Source organism: Bombus pyrosoma, linkage group LG6 (assembly GCF_014825855.1).
Source record: "Bombus pyrosoma isolate SC7728 linkage group LG6, ASM1482585v1, whole genome shotgun sequence".
NCBI lineage: Eukaryota > Metazoa > Arthropoda > Insecta > Hymenoptera > Apidae > Bombus > Bombus pyrosoma.
Genome location: NC_057775.1, coordinates 16,894,935 through 16,914,332, shown reverse-complemented (window position 1 = coordinate 16,914,332; position 19,398 = coordinate 16,894,935). Strand labels below are relative to the sequence as shown.

Genomic DNA, 19,398 nt, shown 5'->3' with positions numbered 1-19,398 from the left:
GAGTATTCGTGCTACAGTCCCTGGCAGTTCTTCCCTTCCGTTCTTCTATTTTTCATGAGAAAACATGTCAGGTTTGATGTGATGGCTCTTTAAAAAACGAAAGCGCTCGTGATTCTGAACTGTTTTATAGCAGTCTAGTAATATCTGATAATAACTATATCAGATCAATAATCAATCGACTAATTTTACTTATATTTCAAAATTTACAATTTGTATGTCAGAAAGAATGCTGATCCCTTGCAAACAAATATATACATTATATAATTAGCTCTTTTATTTCATTTTTTAATTTTATAAGTTAATTGAAATAGCTTACTAATCGAAATTCTACTTTTTTTATCGAATCAGAAACCAATACGAATATTATGGATTTATATCTAATAAGTTACGTCTGTTGTTGCCACTGCTGAAACTTCCTTTCGTTTCGCTGCTCTTTCGTGCAATTTTCTCCGTACTCCTATGAAGTATGAGATAAATTTTTATTTCCATATTTACGATCGTGCACAAAGTGAAATAACTCACTTCATCGTACGATTGTAAATAATATTTTCTACGATGCAAATGATTCCAGCTGCGAGTATTCCGAATGCCAATAAAATCAAAGCTGGAGCAGTTTCGTAGATCGTGATGCTCCTTGTGGACAAAGTGTCGGGTTGACACTGTGGCTTCCTCGACGACCAATGCTTGATTTGCCGATTACGAAGGCCAGTATTAAACATCTTTGTCAACCTTAAGAGAAGACAAGTAAGTTAGTTTTAAATTATCAAGTAAAGGTAGTCATTAATAGTCGGCGGATGTCTATGCAAATTTATATTTTTATGAAGACAACTCTTTAGTTGTCAAAACATTTAGTAGAAATTAAAGTCAAGCAGAGATTCGAATATATTTTTGTATTGTATTGTAAATGTATTTTAAAACCAAAATGGGCAAAATGAAATAAATTGAGTACTTCATAAATATATGAAAATTCGCACATACACACGCATAATCTAATTATTAAATGAAAGAAATATATGCTACGATTATTCACCCTATCTTTGCTATCTCAGTGAACTGTCCATTGTGACTGGCGTACATTCCCATCACCGATTGTTTGAACAAATGAATCTCCGTCAATTCGCAGATTTTATTTGAATCGAACATTCTTTCGACGTAAGGGTAAGCTGTATTAGGATCCGTATGATACGCTAAAATTCCTTGACCGACTTGTCTGATACCCTCTTCTATTGGGAGATATCGTTTTGATTCTGGCAGAGGATCCCAGCGTTTCTTGCGAAAATAATCCGATTCCCAGTTCAGTTTCTGTTGATAATATCATGAATATCATAATATTGATTTCATTTGCCTTAAACAATGTTTCCTATCAGTTTAAAGGATTCTTTGATTATATAGAATTTTGAAGCTAGAAAACTTTGTCTGATTTAATTCGGAGTTTCAATTTGTGACAAATTAATTTTTTACTTAAACGTAGTAATTAAAATTACATATAAAAAGTAGTTTAGATATGGTACGGCTTCCGCAGCAATTTTTAAGTTACTATCAGCAAGAACAGTTACGGAATCTTCCATCATATCGAGGGGTTCGCTTAATCGAGCCGAGACAATACTGGCAGAGTAGTAATTATACATTATCCAGCTATGTATAATTATTTGAAATAACGCTATACGGCTTGGTAAATGTTTCGGCAAAAAATTTGCACCTGTCGAAATTGCAAATAGTTTTAATAGATTTTGATCTTCGCACGTACTTAATAATATAGCTTCCAATCGACATCTTTCATACGCACCTTGTTGAGACACGATTCCTATCGACAGCACCACCGCTCCTGAATATTTTTCTCTCTTGCCAATATCTTCGCGATTCATTATCATCTTCATAACGAATATGGAAAATAATCCGAAAACAGCAAACACGTACCACGTTTGCCGTGTGAAGGGTTTCAAAAAGATTTCTAACTTGATCTTATTCGTTGAAGTCGATAGCAGCATGAAACAGGGTCTGACCAGAGATATAATTCTTCTATTAGGTATCATCGAACATTTCTCGGGTTGTGGACATTAAACGGAGACGGACTAAACAAGTTTTTGTGGGTAATTTAAGTTATAAGATTTTCATAATTTATATATCGCTATGGACGATACATTTACTATACTATTCACTATATCTAATACAACTAATAGTAAATATACATATTTAGTATAATTTATTTATTTTATTAATTATTTATTTTAGTTAATATGTCGGGAATTGTCTCACCTAATTGGCCATGCTGCGCCGACTAGAGTAGCGTAATCCAATCGTTCAGACACCATAATTCTTGGATTACTAGCGAAATCGATGTAATTCGACCGTAAGAATTCGAAAATCAAACCATGCACGCTATGTCTGTCCCAATAAATTATTTCCGAGGCATGGACGCTAAGAAAAGAAAAAGGAAAGATAAAATTCGTTGCGTCTACAAACGATTAGTATCGAATATAATACCTGAAATTAAAAAGATCTCCTGTATGCAAAATCATAGCGTGTACAAATTTATGCATACTATCCAACGATCTCGTATTTATGTCTTGCATGTAATCCTCGAGACGCATATTCTTTGGTCTGTATTGAATCTACGCATAACGTAATTCGAGATAACACATAATTATTGATTTCAACTAGCATTAATTAACGTTTGATAAACTGTTAATGTTTCTCCCTTATACAGCCCTTTGACGCTCAATATTAATAATTAGGCGATAAATGTATTTGTTTCCGATTAATTAAAAATTTTAGTGCATTGTATTTTCTTTAAAAAACCGTCCGAAAAATGTGTAAACTATCGTTTACAGCTGATAAAGAATATTCGTAAATTGAGCAAGCTCGGCATTGAAAAAGAATCCAGGAGAAAATGTAAAAATCTACAGGAATCGATAGATAAACTCACCACACCAGATATTTTTAATCTCATGCCGTGCATGTTGGCCCTTCTATTAATTAATGGTTGCGTTAAGAAAACTTTCAATCCAGACTCACGATGCCAAGTACCAAGCCCAGTAACGTTTAACGCACCACCACGATATTTGCAGTGATTAAAAACATCGTACAGATCATAGCCATTTTTGTTCGTTATAGCAAGAACAACATCCGTTACTATGTTATAAGCGGTATCGTTCAAGAAAGGAATACTGTTATTGTAATCCGAGCCCAACACTAACCAATTGTACGAGTAATCGTACATTCGATATTTCGAGCTCTGAATTAAAATAAAAATCAATTGATATTCATTGGTAAACGATTATCGTTGTAATCGTGAAAAATGAAGTTTCTCTTACTTCAGCGAAAATTCGTACGGCGGTGTCATTGCGACAACGCAAATCAATTACGACACCTACTGTCCAAGTTTCGCTTCTCATAAACCTACGGAAGTCGATTTTCACGCTGGGTTCTCTTATTATCGTAAATATGCCAGTGGTGCTTAGCGTTTTCAGAAGATTGAAGTCACCTATATATCGCACTGTTATATGAATTTGCCTAGATACTACATTTCCTCGAACAATCATTTTCTCCAAAGAGAGAATTTTCACATTTACATTACGTTGTATTAGAAAATAATTCCTTTTATATAATTCGTCAATATACGAATTACCGTTTATAAGCTTCTAAGAAAGCTGAGAGTGATAATACTAATTTATTCCATATATATTTATCAGTTCAGTATTTTAGATGTTTTATGACACTTTAATACTAAATACATTGCGTACATTATATTTCCAAATAATCAACGAAAGAGTTGCTTACCTACAATATCGCCACAAGAAAATCCTACGACATTTCGTACTTTTTTATACACAAAATAATCTCGGATGAATACATGATCCTGCGCGTTTGAAATTAAAACGAATTGCAATAAAACGAACAAGACGATATACATTATACTATTCTTTTCTCGAACCAAGAATTCTGTTCGGATATTAACACTGATCAAATCGAATCGCTCGACATCGCCTGCCCTCCTATTACGTTATTTTATAATATTACTTTCGCATGACATTATAATGATGATAATAATATTAATAATAATAATGCAGGACGTATCATTTGGGATTCCGCTGAAAGACAAGCTTGTCGAACGATTTCATGTAATTTGGCAAATTGCTCGAGTCACGAAAAGGAATGCATACAGCTCGATTAATCAATCATTCATTCGAACGTCCATTCGCAATGCGACAGTTCCAATGGAAACAAGCTAAGTCTCGCTATTGATCGAATTCCCGGTTACAGATCGACCGCATTATTGCTTGCATTATTATTATTCATCTGTGTCGCGGTGTTTTATTAATTTCCTGTCAAAGGCTGCCTAAAATGTGAATTTCACGATAAGCTAGATATTAATGGTATCGTATTGGAAGAGAACAGGAAAGGCAACGGATTTAAAAATTAATTACGCGATTGAAGATAATAGCAAACAAGCTACCGGTTTCCTGCCCAAAATTTGTAATCAATATCGATAATTAATTCAAGATCTGGCCATATTTAAATGTATATTTTGCTTTATTATTTTGGAGAAACTACGCGTGGTTAAGGTTTTATATGTTTGAGAAAATCTAATAATTAAATGTAATAAAATACCATATGTGTTATCTACAATAATTGGTAGAGAATGTTTCGTAGTTGTTCTAGCGACTAATCAGCAAATTCGCGCTTATGGCAATCATATCACGGCAATGGGTAAACTTTAGGGATTTTGAAAAGGGCTCCATTTACTAAAAAAGTTTCTCAGAGACTGATTCACGTCTCGCAAATATAGCAGAAGCGAAGTCCAGTCGATCAAGCGTTTCTCTTCCATCATGAAACTTGGAGGTCTAAAAAAGATTATTTTGAATAGTTTTTATACTATCCTACATAGGTAGAATAATATTAACTAATTAATTAATGTTACTAATTGTACAAAAATTGAGAACTTTTCGGGCGAGCAGAAAATAATATGTATATAGTATACATTTCGTATATTTCTCTTAGATTAAATTTGTAATTTACCGTGCTGGGAAAAGACAGAAGACGATATTCTCAACGATGCAAATGAGAATCGATAGAACCAGTGAGATACACAAGAACATGAAAATCGGTGCAGCTTCGTGAATCGATAGAGGTTCAGCGATAAGTAGGTTGATCGGGCAAAATGGTTTTCTAGCCGCCCATCGCTTCAATTCGCGTTTCTGAATGCCAACGTTTTGAATTTTAATCAAGCTAAAAAAAGTAACATACGTATCTTCAAAAGATGTTTCATTCGATCTTCGTTCGAGTTTTAAATTTGTTACAGAAATTATGCATAAAACGTAATTTCAATCGATTTTTAAATACTCTGGTCTTCTCGACTTTCTAATTAATTTCATGCTCTCTCGATTGATGCGTTTCAAAATACCTCCAATAAGTCGATCTACATTTACATGTATATTGACTTTCGTACCCTACTTTCATCAGTTCAGTAAAAGGGCTGTGATGCCTCGCATAAAATGCGAGGACAGCACGCAACAGATGAACCTCCGTAAGTTCGCAGATACTTCGGCGAGTGAACGACTGTTCGATGTACGGATAAGCTGAATCGATCATCGTATGATAGGCTAAATGACCCTCTGCCACGCGATTAAGACCTTCTTCTAGTGATAAATATCTATCCGACTCTGGTATTTTCGACCACCGATTATCGTAAAAATACCTTACTTCTTTGTCTGGCACCTATTGCATAAAAATTTTAAAATTGAAGAAAATTTTTGAAATACGAAGTCTTTTTCAATAAAAATTTGTTCTATTATATGTATATATTATTTCTAGTATCAACTGTATTCGTCCTGAAGAGTTACATTTTATTCCAAAATTATGTTCATGAAAATGTTTCTCAAACTGATTTAACAGCATCTCTATTTATTTAGAAATTATTAAAAGATTATCTTATTTATTTTATTTTATTTCGAAATATTTTGTTTTTGAATATGTAGCTGCATAAGAAGTATTACCCGAAGAAAGGAACGAATATACGACGTAGGCTGCACCGCAAGTTTCATATTGCTCTTTGCCAAACTAATCAAAGAATCGTTCATCTTCTCGCCTCTGTTTTTCAAACGATTCGATACGACACTCGCCGAATAATAATTCAAAATTAATAAACCGACGAACAAGATTTGTAGGAATGCTATACGACTTGCGCAACGTGTTGGAACGAACGCAGAACCTGAATGAAAAAATGTCGTGTCAAAGAAATCCAAAAACTTTGTTCGATTAATTCTTTTATGATATACCTTGTTGGGACAAAGCTCCTATTGTGAGCAAAACAGAGAGGCCATAAATCTCTGTAGGAGTTTGCACGCCTTCTAATCTTAGTAAGATAACTAGGATTGTTGTCACGATTCCTATCATGGCCAGTATCACATACCATACTTTCACAGACAAAGGTTTCAGAAATTGTCCTGGTTTAATTTTCGTCGATGAAATCGTGCGAAACATAAAACACGACCTACGACAATGAGATATAATTAATCCGAATTTAGAAGAGACGATTAGAATAGTGAAATTACGATACGATGAAATTACAAAAAAAAAAAGAAAAAAAGAAGAACAACAGGAATTCTTGTATCTTAGACAATTATTGTTCATTGAAATACTATTTCTGAGAATATTATGAATACATATAAGATACAAGACATAGCAAACGGTATGAAGAAGCAAGTAGTAATATACCGTATTGGCCAGACCGGTCCGATTATGTCTCCGTTATCTAATCTGCCGATCCTCATCGCCACTGGACTTGCCGAGAGATCTATGAGCTTTTCTTTGAAAGCCGCGAAAACAGGTCCGGAATTATCGAATCTTCTTTGCGCATTTATTTGCACAATCTCCATACTGCAAAGTAGAAACCAACGAATGAATATATATTCTTTTGTTCAAAAAGAATCACAGATTAATATTTAACGATTGTCTTTAAAGTGCATAGAACATATATTTAATACAGTTGAACAGAAACGGTGCTGCTAATAGAATTTATAAATTTATCGAATTTAATATAATTTTTACGTGAAATTGAAGATGTCAGATAAATGTTGTAACAATACGTAGAGAAATTTCGATCGCCCATATTTTGACTTCATGCTATATTGTAGCATCATCTCGTGAAAAGTCATGTTTTCTGGTTTAAAACCGATCTGTAAATTTCTTAGTTTATAGATTACTTCAATGTCTATTCTATCTGTCGAAGTGTACCATATATAAAATTCTAATTTCATTAATTATAATAATCAGATAATGATCATAGAAAGAACTGGCACAACTTACAACGACCCCAACTTTGAGTTTCATCCCGTGCAAATTCGATCTTCTTTCGAATTTCGATTCATTTAAGGTAACGTTTAATCCAATTTTATTGCTCCACGTTCCAAAGCGCGTTACATTCATCGACCCTCCTCGATCTTTGCAAGGATTATACACATCGTACAAAATATAGCTGTTCGCTGATGGCACAGCAATTATAACATCGGTAGAGGTAGTGAACGCGTCATCGTTTAGCATTTCCAATACATGGCTCAGGTTCGAACCCAAAATTAACCATTTGTGCATTTCATCGTACATAGAATATTTAGTTGCCTATGTGCAATAGATATTATGCACTTTATTGTAATGTTTGATACTTGTGAGATTAGGACAAAAATAGAAAATCGTTCAATACATGTGAGATTAAGACTTTAGTGGTACAATAATTCCCCTTTCTCAGAACAATTTAATGCAATTAAACCTTTGAATTCTTATGAATATGTAAATTACTTTTAGATATAACAATTCTTAAATAAGTAGGTATATGTAAAAAGAAAAGGAAAAGATAAAGAATAGATTTAGAACAGTAATATAATGATATTAATATTTCAGACATTTATGGACGTAAGAGAAAATTCCGAATATAAATTACTTACTTCCACAAGGACTCTAGTGTGTCTCTTACGATCGCATCGAGAATCCAAAAAAACGCCCAACCAATTGTACTCCGCTCTTAAAACTTTTTTCACATCTAATCGCGATTCATCCGTAGAGTTCAATATTGAAATATACGTGGTGTACATGTTGTTGAAGGTTTTTGCGAGTTTAAAATTATCTGTTTTTAACGAAATAAAGATAAGATCCTGTGTGTTTAATTAAAAAGAACCTTTATAGAAAATCTTTTGCTACGCACTTTCCATGTTGTCGCAAGAAAATCCAACGATTCTTTCCACTTTTCTGAATGCAAAGTAATCACGGATGAAGTTGTTTTCATTGGCGCACAAAGTAGCAATTAATTGCACTATTAAAAGCAACGAAAAATACACTCGATTCATCGTACAGAATTATCTTCCGAAGGAACGTTTTCAGTACAACATTTGGTCGGTCTTGCGCTGATATTGTTCATGAATATTCTATTATCTCGTTAATATTGTATTTCTGCATTTATTAATCACAACTACCTTGTATTATAAATACAACAGCTCCATATTTCTTCGTAAACCTTCATTTCATGATCCGTCTATTGTTTCTGAATATTGTAATAATATTTGCTATAATATGAATGACAAAGTACACAAATTTCAAAGTAACCAATACAACGTTTATTTCTATTTCATTCTGCAAAAGTACGCTAACGAGAGAAAGTGTCATTAACACGTGTCATTTTAATTAATATAATTTGTACTTTTGTTGTACGACATGAAACGATACCGGTTCACCACCGATTTCAATCTCGTTCGTCCGATTAATTAAAAAAAAAAAAAAAAGAAAATGTAGAATTCGAATAAAATTGCGCACGCTGCATAAATAAAGTAACTTGTAAATGACTAGTACAGATCATTTTGATGCCGCAAATACAGGATCATCATTATGTAGAGTTGTTCCAAATGTCCATTCTCGCTCATTCTATTGCGAACGGAGGTACGTCGTTTGTTGTTAAGTAAAATTTTCCTCGCAACCTGAAACGATTAAAACGAAATTAAGTTTGGTAATTGAATGCATAATAATGGAGCAGCTTATAACAAAAACGAATTATAATATATAATAAGAACCTTATCGAATTTTTTAACTTTTCAAATATGGTAAAATCAGTGAAAATAATCTATTCCCTGACTTGCCATTAAATGAAAATCAAACATTTCAATTCAATTTTATCAAAGTAATCTTTATCGACATTCCACAACTTTATGATTTACTTAAATATAGTTTCTTTGTGATATAATTACAGACACATTTATAACGATTGTGTAATATGATAAATATTTCGTTAAAAAAAATAGAAATGAAGCAAACAATATTGAACAGAAATTAAAAATGTTAGAATATTCTTCCATTTTTTATAGAAAAAGAAAAACATAAACGAGGACCGTTTTTATCATGAGCTCTTCAATTTTTATATGACACAAAATCAAAAAAATTAAATATCTTACGACGTGGACGCGTATTCTCCCATCAGAACAATCGGATTGTAATCGCAACGTCCTTCTATGTATTTCTCCCAATTTTCACAGGTTCTTGCTTTAAAACCAGCCGTACTGCCTATACTCTCTGTCATGTACTGATGAGCTCGCGAATGGCTGCAGTAAGCTGACAAACGTTCGACGATTGTTAAATTCTAATTAAAGTTTGTCAGATGCACTGTTTCATAAATAATTTTGTTGGAAGCTTAATGAAACAAAAAAGATGTTTACTTGTAGTTGGTAGAAACGAGCAACCAGGTTGTGGAAACTTTCCACTGTTAGGATAAAAATCAGCGTGGCCAAGTGGAGCCAAAAATCCAAAGGCAGGTCCGCTCGTATGAATTACGTCCACGAATTGGGCATCGGTTGGATCTAATCTGTATTCTGGATCGACAATTCCGAAGACTGTTTCAAACAACGGACTAGCTGGATCTAGGCCTTCAAATCATACCACATCATATTAAAAATAAAAAGAGATAACATAAATGTATGATAAATTTAACCCTTTACAACTGTGAAATTTTGTTTGTTTGCAAAAAAAAGAAAAATTATGATCGGTTACACTTTCTTGTTTCGATTTCAAGGATATAAAATAATAACTATTGTAAATAAATTATTTAATATAAACATAATGATATAGTAATAAAATACAATAGTACAATAATAAAGAAGCAAAATGTAATTTAAAAAATATAGATTCGTAGATATGTAACTTTTAAATTAAACGACGCTATAGAACAGTGTTGTCCAATTTTTTCAAGTCATTAGCAACCCTTCGTTATACAAAAAATATTTTCAATAAAATATGGCAATTTATTTTTATTGTATATGATGATGCAGCTATATTAAAATAAATATACATGTTAAAAATATGTATGTTAAAAAGGAAACATGTATGTTAAAAATCTTCAACTATAAAATACCTTCGGTTATATTTCAACTATAAAAAAAACCGTGGCGATTCCTTAGAAAATATTTGACGACTTTCTTAAACTTAGTTTAGGAGTTATAGAGGGTTAACAAACTCTAGATTAACAATGAATACATCCTAATCGAAATATACCTGTTATTCTGCCAATACGTCCATCCAAGTAAGCTCCAGCGTATCCTGCCACGTGTGAACCCAAGCTATGACCACTGATGTGAACATCCTTGTACTCAAGATTCGATTCGCGATTCAAAAATTCTAAAAAATCTCCGAGGAACTCGCCCACTTTCCGTGTGTTGTTTGCCGCTACTGGATAAACGTCGGCCGCCAAAACTCCCCATCCGACTACTATCACATTTACATCTTCATGAAGTAGATACGCTGTAATCAATCACGTATAATCGTATATAACTTTGTTTTACTAGAGTCAATGATATTAGAGATGATATATTAAAAATCGTCAAAACGTTGAAACCGTGACATTGGATGAAGTCTGACGCAAGTTCAATGTCAAGAAGCGTGCAACTACATATAGGGTGTTGCAAAAAAAGAGTCTAAGACTCTGTGAATTGATAGCATTTACTTAAAGGAGTAAACAATATTTCACAAGGTTTTAAACCCTTTTAAAACCTTAATAAAATATATTTTCAATAAATAAATAATCCATATATATAGAATTTAATCCAAATTAAAATATGTTATCTAGGATTACTATAACAAATGTTTTAAATAAAACAAATATTAGCAATCATTACAGAATTGCAAGTGTTATACAAATATAATTCACGTGCAAGTCAAAGTACCTATTAAACAGTTAACTGTTGACGTGCTTGTGATACTTTCAGGAGTATAATTATTTTATGTTATGATTTCTTTTGTTTCGATGGTTGGGATAATGATGGACTAAAATGATGGAATAAAATTATTTTGTGAAGTAACGCAGAAGAAATTTAGGCGTATCTGGAATAATTGAAGGATACAAAATTGTTTTGCGACAATTTCTGACTACAAAATATACCGTGCAAGGACAAAGAAGGAAAAAAGGTAATACACATTTGTTAAGGAGGTTTTGAAAAAGTTCTAAATCGAAATTTCTCACAGTTACGTCAGGAACTTAACGCGAGAGAGCAAAAACTTGTTAAGTGATCAATTAACTTGTTATCGTGCTGACCCTTGAACCTGACGACGTCGATTCCGTGTTTACCGAAACGGATTGACCCTGATTGTAATTAAATTTCACTGCCTCGACACCATCGACATTTCTAGAAATTCCTTAGAACTCGCTTTTCCTTCTTCCTCTTTCATTCTCGTTTTCTCGGCCTCTACTTCGCTTCGTTTTAAAGCGACGTTAACTTTATTACGAATACAAAGTTTCATTAAATCGAAATTATAATTTGTACCACGAGTAGGTATGATTTGATATCATGAGACAAAAAGTTGTCTGTCTGCTAATTATCGAGAAAGGCTCGTGTTTACGTACCATCTATCAAACCTCGTACCCAGGCTTCGTTTCCGGTGTCACTAAATCCGTGAATAATGAATTTCGTTGGTCGACTTTCATTGAAGTGAGATGCGTAAAGAACCTCGGTGTTGTTTAAAAACAGCTGCTCCTCGCCAAACGGATTTTCTCTTTGCAAAAGGAAAGCTCTTTTATTATTTTAGAATTAAATTATTTTAAAATTACATTCTACAAATTATTATTCTATTTATTATTATTATTCTACAAATTATCCTACAAAAATTGAAACCGCTAAAAATAGCAAATATTTCTGACTTAATACTCTTTTATTAATAATTTCTCCTAACCTTTTAATATTACATAAGTCCACTGATGTTATACGTTTTTCGAAATTCTCTTACATCTTTTTCCGATATTCTTCCTCGTCTGTAACGAAATCTTTGTGATTCTTGTTGTACATAGCATACATAAAATGATTTAATCTATCAGTAAGCAAAAAACGTATCAGTGTTTCCTAAAAAAGTTATTATAATTTCGCATGAAATTTAATCATGATCTATCTCAGATTCATAGTGTCAAAATACCTTTCTTACGTTGATTTGCGATTTTTGTTTCAATAAAACGCTTTGTTTGCCATGGAGTTAATGATTCGAGTAGTTTTTATGAAACGATCTCCGAGAATCGGAACGAGGAATTCTCGAGGCGCCGCCATCGCAAGTGGCGCCTCAATTTTCCTTCCCGGTTTTAGATCGAGTCGATCAACAAGAAAAGGCAAAGCAGTGCAAAAAGAATAAGAAAAGGAGGCGCGTCCACGATATTCACGCATCGATGATAGTCAGTGGAGCGTCAGCGCTGAGAATAGAATTTGCCGGCTTGCTGATTGCATGTATCGTTAAAAAATTGATGCATCGTTTACGAACGACCAACGATAAAGCTTGCCTCTGCACGGACGAAAAATTCGCAGCACGAACCGCGCGTTGCCAAGGAGAAGCGCGGATTTTCTTTAACGTATCACGTTCGCCCTTACTTCGTCTCTTCTCTTTCCCAAAATATCTTAAAATTAAATCTTGAACTTTATGCAGAAGTTGCATATTATGAGACATCATTAGTCTTTAACCGTTTCGCTATGGAGAGCGTATACGTCCTTAAATATCGAACAATTATATATTAAAAACGTACAAATATTTATAATGTACAATCATTTTTATTTCCATGTATATGTGTTAAACCACAATTAATTATTTTAAGTACCTGCAGTGCCTAGTTAGGATTTGTAAAAGCTGTCTTCATACTGTATGTCAAGATAACTTTCAATTCTGAGAAAACTATAGTGAAAAAGTTAATATGTATTATGTTTAACGAAAGAATGAGAAAATATCAAAAAAGAAAAAATCGCTGTAATAGGTTTGTTGGAGATAGTGGAGAGATATTATATAAGAATTAATAAAATAGGAGAAATAAAGCATATTAACATTGTATATGACATAACAAGCATTAAAGAATATTAACACTGAACAAACTTCTTTCCTTTTGACGGGTAGGAGTTATACCCTCGTGGATAACTATGTCCGCCGAGCTAACTTCAGTCATAACATTTAAACTTCCTTTAAATCGTCAAACAAAAACACTATATGTTCTATATACCTGGTGTACAGATTGAACATAGCGGGATCACGGGTGGTCTTGAATATGGACTTGATGACCGATTGCACATCGTTGAACAGTGTGTTTTGTGAATGCGCGAACGCTAGAACCACGAGGAAACAAAATTTGTTGAAAACAGAATATATAGAAGTACATTATCCAAACAGTCGCACACTCATCTTAACCTTAAAAAATATCATGAGCTAAAGTCGATTATCATAAAGCTTGAATAAAATTCGGTAAGGTCACAATGAAGATAAATTCCAAATAGATTGAAATGTAGATACAATAAGAAGAACGTTCGGTTCACTTTGGTAGTCGATCTTTAGTCGACGTTAACGAAAAGATCCACGTGACTTCGTTTACCTGACAGAACGACCACTAAAAGGACGAGAATTTTGACGGATGACATGTCTCTCCGCGCGATACCGCTCGCCATTGCACTGGATTACTACTGTAGCCGGCTTAGCAGTGGGCTACCATTCATCCTACTCGCGATTTCTCGTCTTTGATGTTCGATAAGCCCGGCAGCTATATTCATTTGTTTAATTAATACGACAGTTGCTCGAACGTGGATAGTTTCGAAAGTTGCTCACCCCTACCTCTTATAAATAGCCTTTCCAAACTCTTCTCAATTTCGTAATTCCTACTACGACTTCGTTATTCGAGAAACGCTTTTTGCGCTCTTTCGTGGGGAAAACGTACCGATTATCGCTTAGATACATGTGTGTGTATTTGATTATACGTGAAATATTGGTTAGACTGTATATGTCATGTTTCATCGTTTGAAACTGATATGAAAGCAGAAGACTACAAGGAAAAGTGTTTACTTTTTTGCTCTATGCAGAAACTTGACATGATTAAGTTCCATAATTATAATGTCTTGAAATTTTTGAAACGTCTTCACTTCTGAAACATATCATATACCACATACACATACATTATGTGATGAATCATTACAAATTATTTAGTTTTAATGAAATCTTTGTTTGTTAGCTGTAGACCGGCTTGACCCAATTACAAGAAAGATTCCTATATTATTATTGTATCAGTATGATTGTCATTTGCACGAGTAACTAATGGAATTGAATTGAGGATATATCAATTATTGTAATTATTTATTATACTTGTTCATAGTATAATAAATAATAAATAAAAAATAAAAAATTTGACAATAAAAAGTAAACATCTTCCATTTTTTCACTTGTACAATTTTATATTTAATATAAATCACAAATCACGATTACATACTCTTTTCTGAATAAAATATACATAAAAAACTAATTATGTATATTAGTAATGAATATTGAATTATATCATTTCATTGCAATAATCGAATAACATAATCCTATTTGTTAATTGGCAAGTAGCTATGTTAATGACGTCAAGCATAAAGATCAATACAGGTTACACGTATATTGTAATTAAACTACGGATGTTTACGCATATTTGCGTATATTTTTATGAATGCAGTTAAATGTATGTAACCTAAATATCCTAACAAATAAATATATATATATTTAATATTTTGCTGTACATTTTTGCGTATTTCAGTTTCTTATAAATGCATGAACGTCAGCAGTCTGATTATGAATACATTCATTAATGAATGAACAAATGTTTTGGTTTATTTTCATGATGATTTCAACGCAGTTTCTATACTGTTATGTTTACTTTGTTTATTTCCTTCAAACTATTCATTTCGTAATTTGAATGTCTGTCTCCACTAAAAAGTGTGATAATATTTTCGCAATAACATTTCTTATGTCTTGATGTTTAATATTTGGCAACGTGATATAGAATTAACAAATTCATTAAATATGTAAACTTAAAGGAAGATGTCCCACGAACGTCGTTAAATTTAGAAAGTTTAATTATGATAGCGCGACTATCCCTGCTTTACTATCGTAAATGGTTATATCGTTCCTTTCCTCTATGTAATAGTCGAACGATCTTGCATGACAATTATTACATTTCTCCTTTATCAGTGCTTTTTTTTATTTCATATTATACCGACTATTAAAAAGTTTGATTACAATGCAGCGTCAATGGTGATACTAGTTTTTTAACAATAAGTATATTTACTACATATAAAATTTTAATATTTAACATTTCTAAATTTATCCTATACGGTTTTTTAATAATGATGTATCCTTGAAGAGTATCAAGGATAAAATTTTACTCCATAAGAATTTTGTTCTAATAGTAGCGTATTAATATCATTGCAATGTTATCTATAATTGCAAACAATATCTAATATTGGATAATAATAAGAAATTGAGTTGCATTTGTGTGATTTTATTAAGTACTAAAGTAAAAGGTTATATTGGGGTGAAATTTCGCTTATCATAGCATTGACGTTATTTGATGATAACTTTTAAGTGTTAAATGTATGTTAGTGTCTCATCATATGCAATTATTTGAATACATGGGAGAACAAAAAATGCAAAAACATATATAAACGATATATAAACGATATATAAACGATATATAAACGATAATTACTAATAATAGATTATCTATTTCTTTTGGCATAAAACAAAAAGAAATATTTTAAATTTTTCATATTCTGTTTCAAAATAATTCGTTAGAAAAAGAAAGATCTTTTAAAGTATTAGTAAAGATTAAATATTATTAATTTCTATATAGAATTATTATCTCTATATCAATTAGAATATCCCAAAATTATATTACATGTTTCAATTAAATGCCAGGATATGTTCAAGCACGTGCAAATTCGCGAATACAGCGACACGGTGACACGAGGACACGACACAAGGTTTTCATCTACGTTTCATTTTGAAGCACATTAAACGATGTATTAAACGAGTATACTCATGAATGATACAAGATAGATTTATTATGTAAAATATTCTTAAATAAGTAATTCATTTTTGAAAGAAATAAAAGCATTATTATATTTAGTAGATATGACAGAAAAATTGCGAAGATATGAGAAAATTGATTTCTTAGGAGAAGGACAGGTTAGTTGAAGATTATAAACTTCGTTATTAATGTCATAAATATATTTATGAATTTTATTTCAGTTTGCTACTGTCTATAAAGCCAAAGATATCGAAACGTCCAAAATTGTTGCTGTGAAAAAGGTTTGTTATTTCACAATGATTTTATACGCTGATTAAGTGTTAGTTCTTGTAGTGTTAATAATGTCATTTATGACAATTTTAGATTAAAGTTGGAAGTCGCGCAGAGGCTAGGGATGGTATAAATAGAACTGCATTACGAGAAATTAAATTATTGCAAGAATTAAAACACGATAATGTGATAGGTTTATTAGGTAAATAAACGTATACATACGTTGCAAGAATTTATATTATGTAGTCAACATTCATATCATGTTATTGATATTTTAGATGTTTTTGGTCACAAGTCAAATGTCTCCTTAGTATTTGACTTTATGGATACAGATTTAGAAATAATAATAAAGGATAGTAATATAGTATTAACAGCTGCAAACATTAAAGCATATATGATCCAAACTTTACAAGGATTAGATTATTTACATTATAATTGGATACTGCACAGAGATTTGAAACCAAATAATTTACTGGTTAACTCTGAAGGTGTTTTGAAAATTGGTGATTTTGGTTTGGCCAAATTTTTTGGTTCACCTAATCGAATAAATACCCATCAGGTAGTAACAAGGTGGTATAGGTCACCTGAATTGTTGTATGGTGCGAGATTATATGGTACCGGAATTGATATGTGGGCAGTTGGTTGTATATTAGCAGAACTGTTATTACGTGTACCATTTTTACCTGGTGAATCTGACTTGGATCAACTTACTAGAATATTTCAGGTATATCCTCTTTATTGTAACCTGAAGAAGTCTTTAATTACAATTATTTCCATATATTTACATACATAATTTTCAGACATTAGGCACACCCACCGAAGAAACATGGCCAGGAATGACAGAATTACCAGATTTTATCCAATTCAAACCTTTTCCTGGTACACCACTAAAACATATATTTACTGCTGCTGGTGATGATCTCCTAGATTTAATTGCTAGTCTATTAAATGTAAATCCCTTGGAGAGATGTACATGTGATCAAGCTCTTCAAATGCCATACTTCAGCAACAAACCTGCACCAACTCCTGGACCTAGATTACCGCTTCCTACATCTGTAAAACGTCAGCCAGAGGAAAAGCCTAGTTTAAAGAGAAAACTACTGGAATCGATGGATGGCGCTTCCCTTGCAAAAAGATTACAGTTTTAACCATAAATTCAATTAGACTTAATTGTAAATTGTTACAAAAACAATTCATTGTTATTGTTTTCTTACTAATTTTACCATGAATAATCAATATAATATGCAATGGAATGAAGCAAGGAGATACAGACTGATTCAATTTGTATAAATGCATAATATACGAGTAAATTCAAAACATGAGATATAATATTAAACATCTACAATGAATTACTGCAGTAATATATGATATGCAATTTAAAAATATATTTTTACAAAATTATTATGTAAATAACTAAAATCAAATAAACATCCATTTTATACGTTATTAAAAACAGGATGGGAATGTTATAGGCTGAAATAATAATACATATTTGAAAAATACAACATTATGCTGCATTACTTTTTATTAACTTAAAAACTAGTAAGAAATGTTTGATACGTGAACAATTTTGTAACTTGTGAAATATTAAATTTCGATAGCATAAAGAGGTGAATCGTTGATAACAAATTATTAAAACTGTAATCGCATTTCGCAGCTTTCCCTGTAGCGAGATTAATTATTCATCTTTCGCAATAAGTACAAACATTACCAGATTCTCATTTACTCGCTCTTGTCTCTATTTGACGATGTTCCACTATTTCCTTCCTCAAGAAAAGTATAAAGTATAAATAATGTTCCTTTAATATATCCGCTTTGTGGACAAAAAGGACACATTTATCATTTTTGCTAAATCTGATGATTTTGCATTGTCCATCTGTGATGAGCATGCAAGTAGTTTTTTACGAGTACCGCTCACGACTGATTGCATCTTCTCAATCAGCTTCTAATATCCGTGCATGATTTCAATATACATGTATCTATTACACACATACATAAATCTATTCAATACTGATGGGTAACAAAAAACATAATATTTTGTAAAGATACAAATTGTACATATCTTATATTAATGCACATATTAACATGAGTTGGCTACCTCTGAAATTGATGAAAAAGTGTTTCACATTAAAATCATGTTACAAGAATAAAATAAATTTCATATTTTAATATATTACATAAAGCTATAACAAAATTTCTTGTATTGTACACATAGTTACATTAAAAGCATAAATTAAGACGACGTGTGCATTTAAATACTGAAGCAACATTTAATATTTGTTTTACATATTTTGTTAGATTCTGATATAGAGGTGAAAAGCTGGGAATTCTATATAAATAAAACGTGATCATTTTAAGATGTGTTAGAGGATTACCACCTGTTAGCATACATCTGCGATATATTATACATAAATGATAAAATTAAACCCGGATTTTACAATGAAGTTTAAACGTATTAGATTTTTTCGGAAACATCAAGATTTACAAGTGCTTCAAATTAAATATTGATGTCTTCAAAGGTAAGTAATCTTTTAAAACATCTTAGAATATGCAAATAATAAATTCATTCTAACATATGATTCTGTGGTCCCTCTTATTCAGACTGAACTATAAGTAATAACTATGTAACACCTTTTGTAATGCATAACAAGCATAATAATTTTTTCTAAGAGTATATACCATTATTTGCCAAACTCAAGGTAGTGAAAAAGCATGGAAATTGTTATCATTGTCATTTCAATTTAGATCATAACATAAAAACGCAAGGATATTTTTGAAAGTAAATAAAAGAAGAAATAGTATTAATA

At 31.9% G+C, this 19,398-nt stretch overlaps 4 protein-coding genes across 6 annotated transcripts; 1 reads left to right on the top strand and 3 right to left on the bottom strand.

Annotated features, from left to right (window-relative positions):
* Positions 1-317: 317 nt before the first annotated feature.
* LOC122568460 (ionotropic receptor 75a-like) lies at positions 318-3,928 on the bottom strand. Its single transcript, XM_043728208.1, has 10 exons — positions 3,781-3,928; positions 3,315-3,484; positions 2,927-3,235; positions 2,485-2,612; positions 2,257-2,418; positions 1,787-1,998; positions 1,485-1,699; positions 1,031-1,302; positions 523-729; positions 318-457 (listed from the first exon to the last, which is right to left on the bottom strand). The coding sequence occupies exons 1-10, from the start codon at positions 3,911-3,913 to the stop codon at positions 364-366; spliced, it is 1,902 nt and encodes a 633-aa protein (XP_043584143.1). The 5' UTR covers positions 3,914-3,928; the 3' UTR covers positions 318-363.
* Positions 3,674-8,428, bottom strand: LOC122568458 (ionotropic receptor 75a-like). Of its 3 annotated transcripts, XM_043728203.1 has the most exons (10): positions 8,198-8,428; positions 7,941-8,119; positions 7,309-7,617; positions 7,051-7,178; positions 6,718-6,879; positions 6,279-6,493; positions 5,997-6,211; positions 5,450-5,718; positions 5,020-5,229; positions 3,674-4,844 (listed from the first exon to the last, which is right to left on the bottom strand). In XM_043728203.1, the coding sequence occupies exons 1-10, from the start codon at positions 8,337-8,339 to the stop codon at positions 4,718-4,720; spliced, it is 1,956 nt and encodes a 651-aa protein (XP_043584138.1). In that variant the 5' UTR covers positions 8,340-8,428; the 3' UTR covers positions 3,674-4,717. The 3 variants fall into 3 exon arrangements, with proteins under 3 accessions (XP_043584138.1, XP_043584139.1, XP_043584140.1); XM_043728204.1 differs by lacking the exon at positions 5,020-5,229; XM_043728205.1 differs by lacking the exon at positions 3,674-4,844 and having other exon boundaries at positions 5,097-5,229; positions 5,430-5,718.
* Positions 8,429-8,583: 155 nt separating this feature from the next.
* Positions 8,584-14,167, bottom strand: LOC122568462 (pancreatic triacylglycerol lipase-like). The gene is made up of 8 exons (XM_043728211.1): positions 14,098-14,167; positions 13,862-14,026; positions 13,496-13,598; positions 11,873-12,021; positions 10,528-10,773; positions 9,696-9,902; positions 9,435-9,591; positions 8,584-8,963 (listed from the first exon to the last, which is right to left on the bottom strand). The coding sequence occupies exons 2-8, from the start codon at positions 13,932-13,934 to the stop codon at positions 8,906-8,908; spliced, it is 993 nt and encodes a 330-aa protein (XP_043584146.1). The 5' UTR covers positions 13,935-14,026; positions 14,098-14,167; the 3' UTR covers positions 8,584-8,905.
* Positions 14,168-16,259: 2,092 nt separating this feature from the next.
* LOC122568455 (cyclin-dependent kinase 7) lies at positions 16,260-18,833 on the top strand. Its single transcript, XM_043728200.1, has 5 exons — positions 16,260-16,479; positions 16,543-16,602; positions 16,685-16,793; positions 16,870-17,315; positions 17,392-18,833. The coding sequence occupies exons 1-5, from the start codon at positions 16,426-16,428 to the stop codon at positions 17,737-17,739; spliced, it is 1,017 nt and encodes a 338-aa protein (XP_043584135.1). The 5' UTR covers positions 16,260-16,425; the 3' UTR covers positions 17,740-18,833.
* The last annotated feature ends 565 nt before the right edge of the window (positions 18,834-19,398 follow it).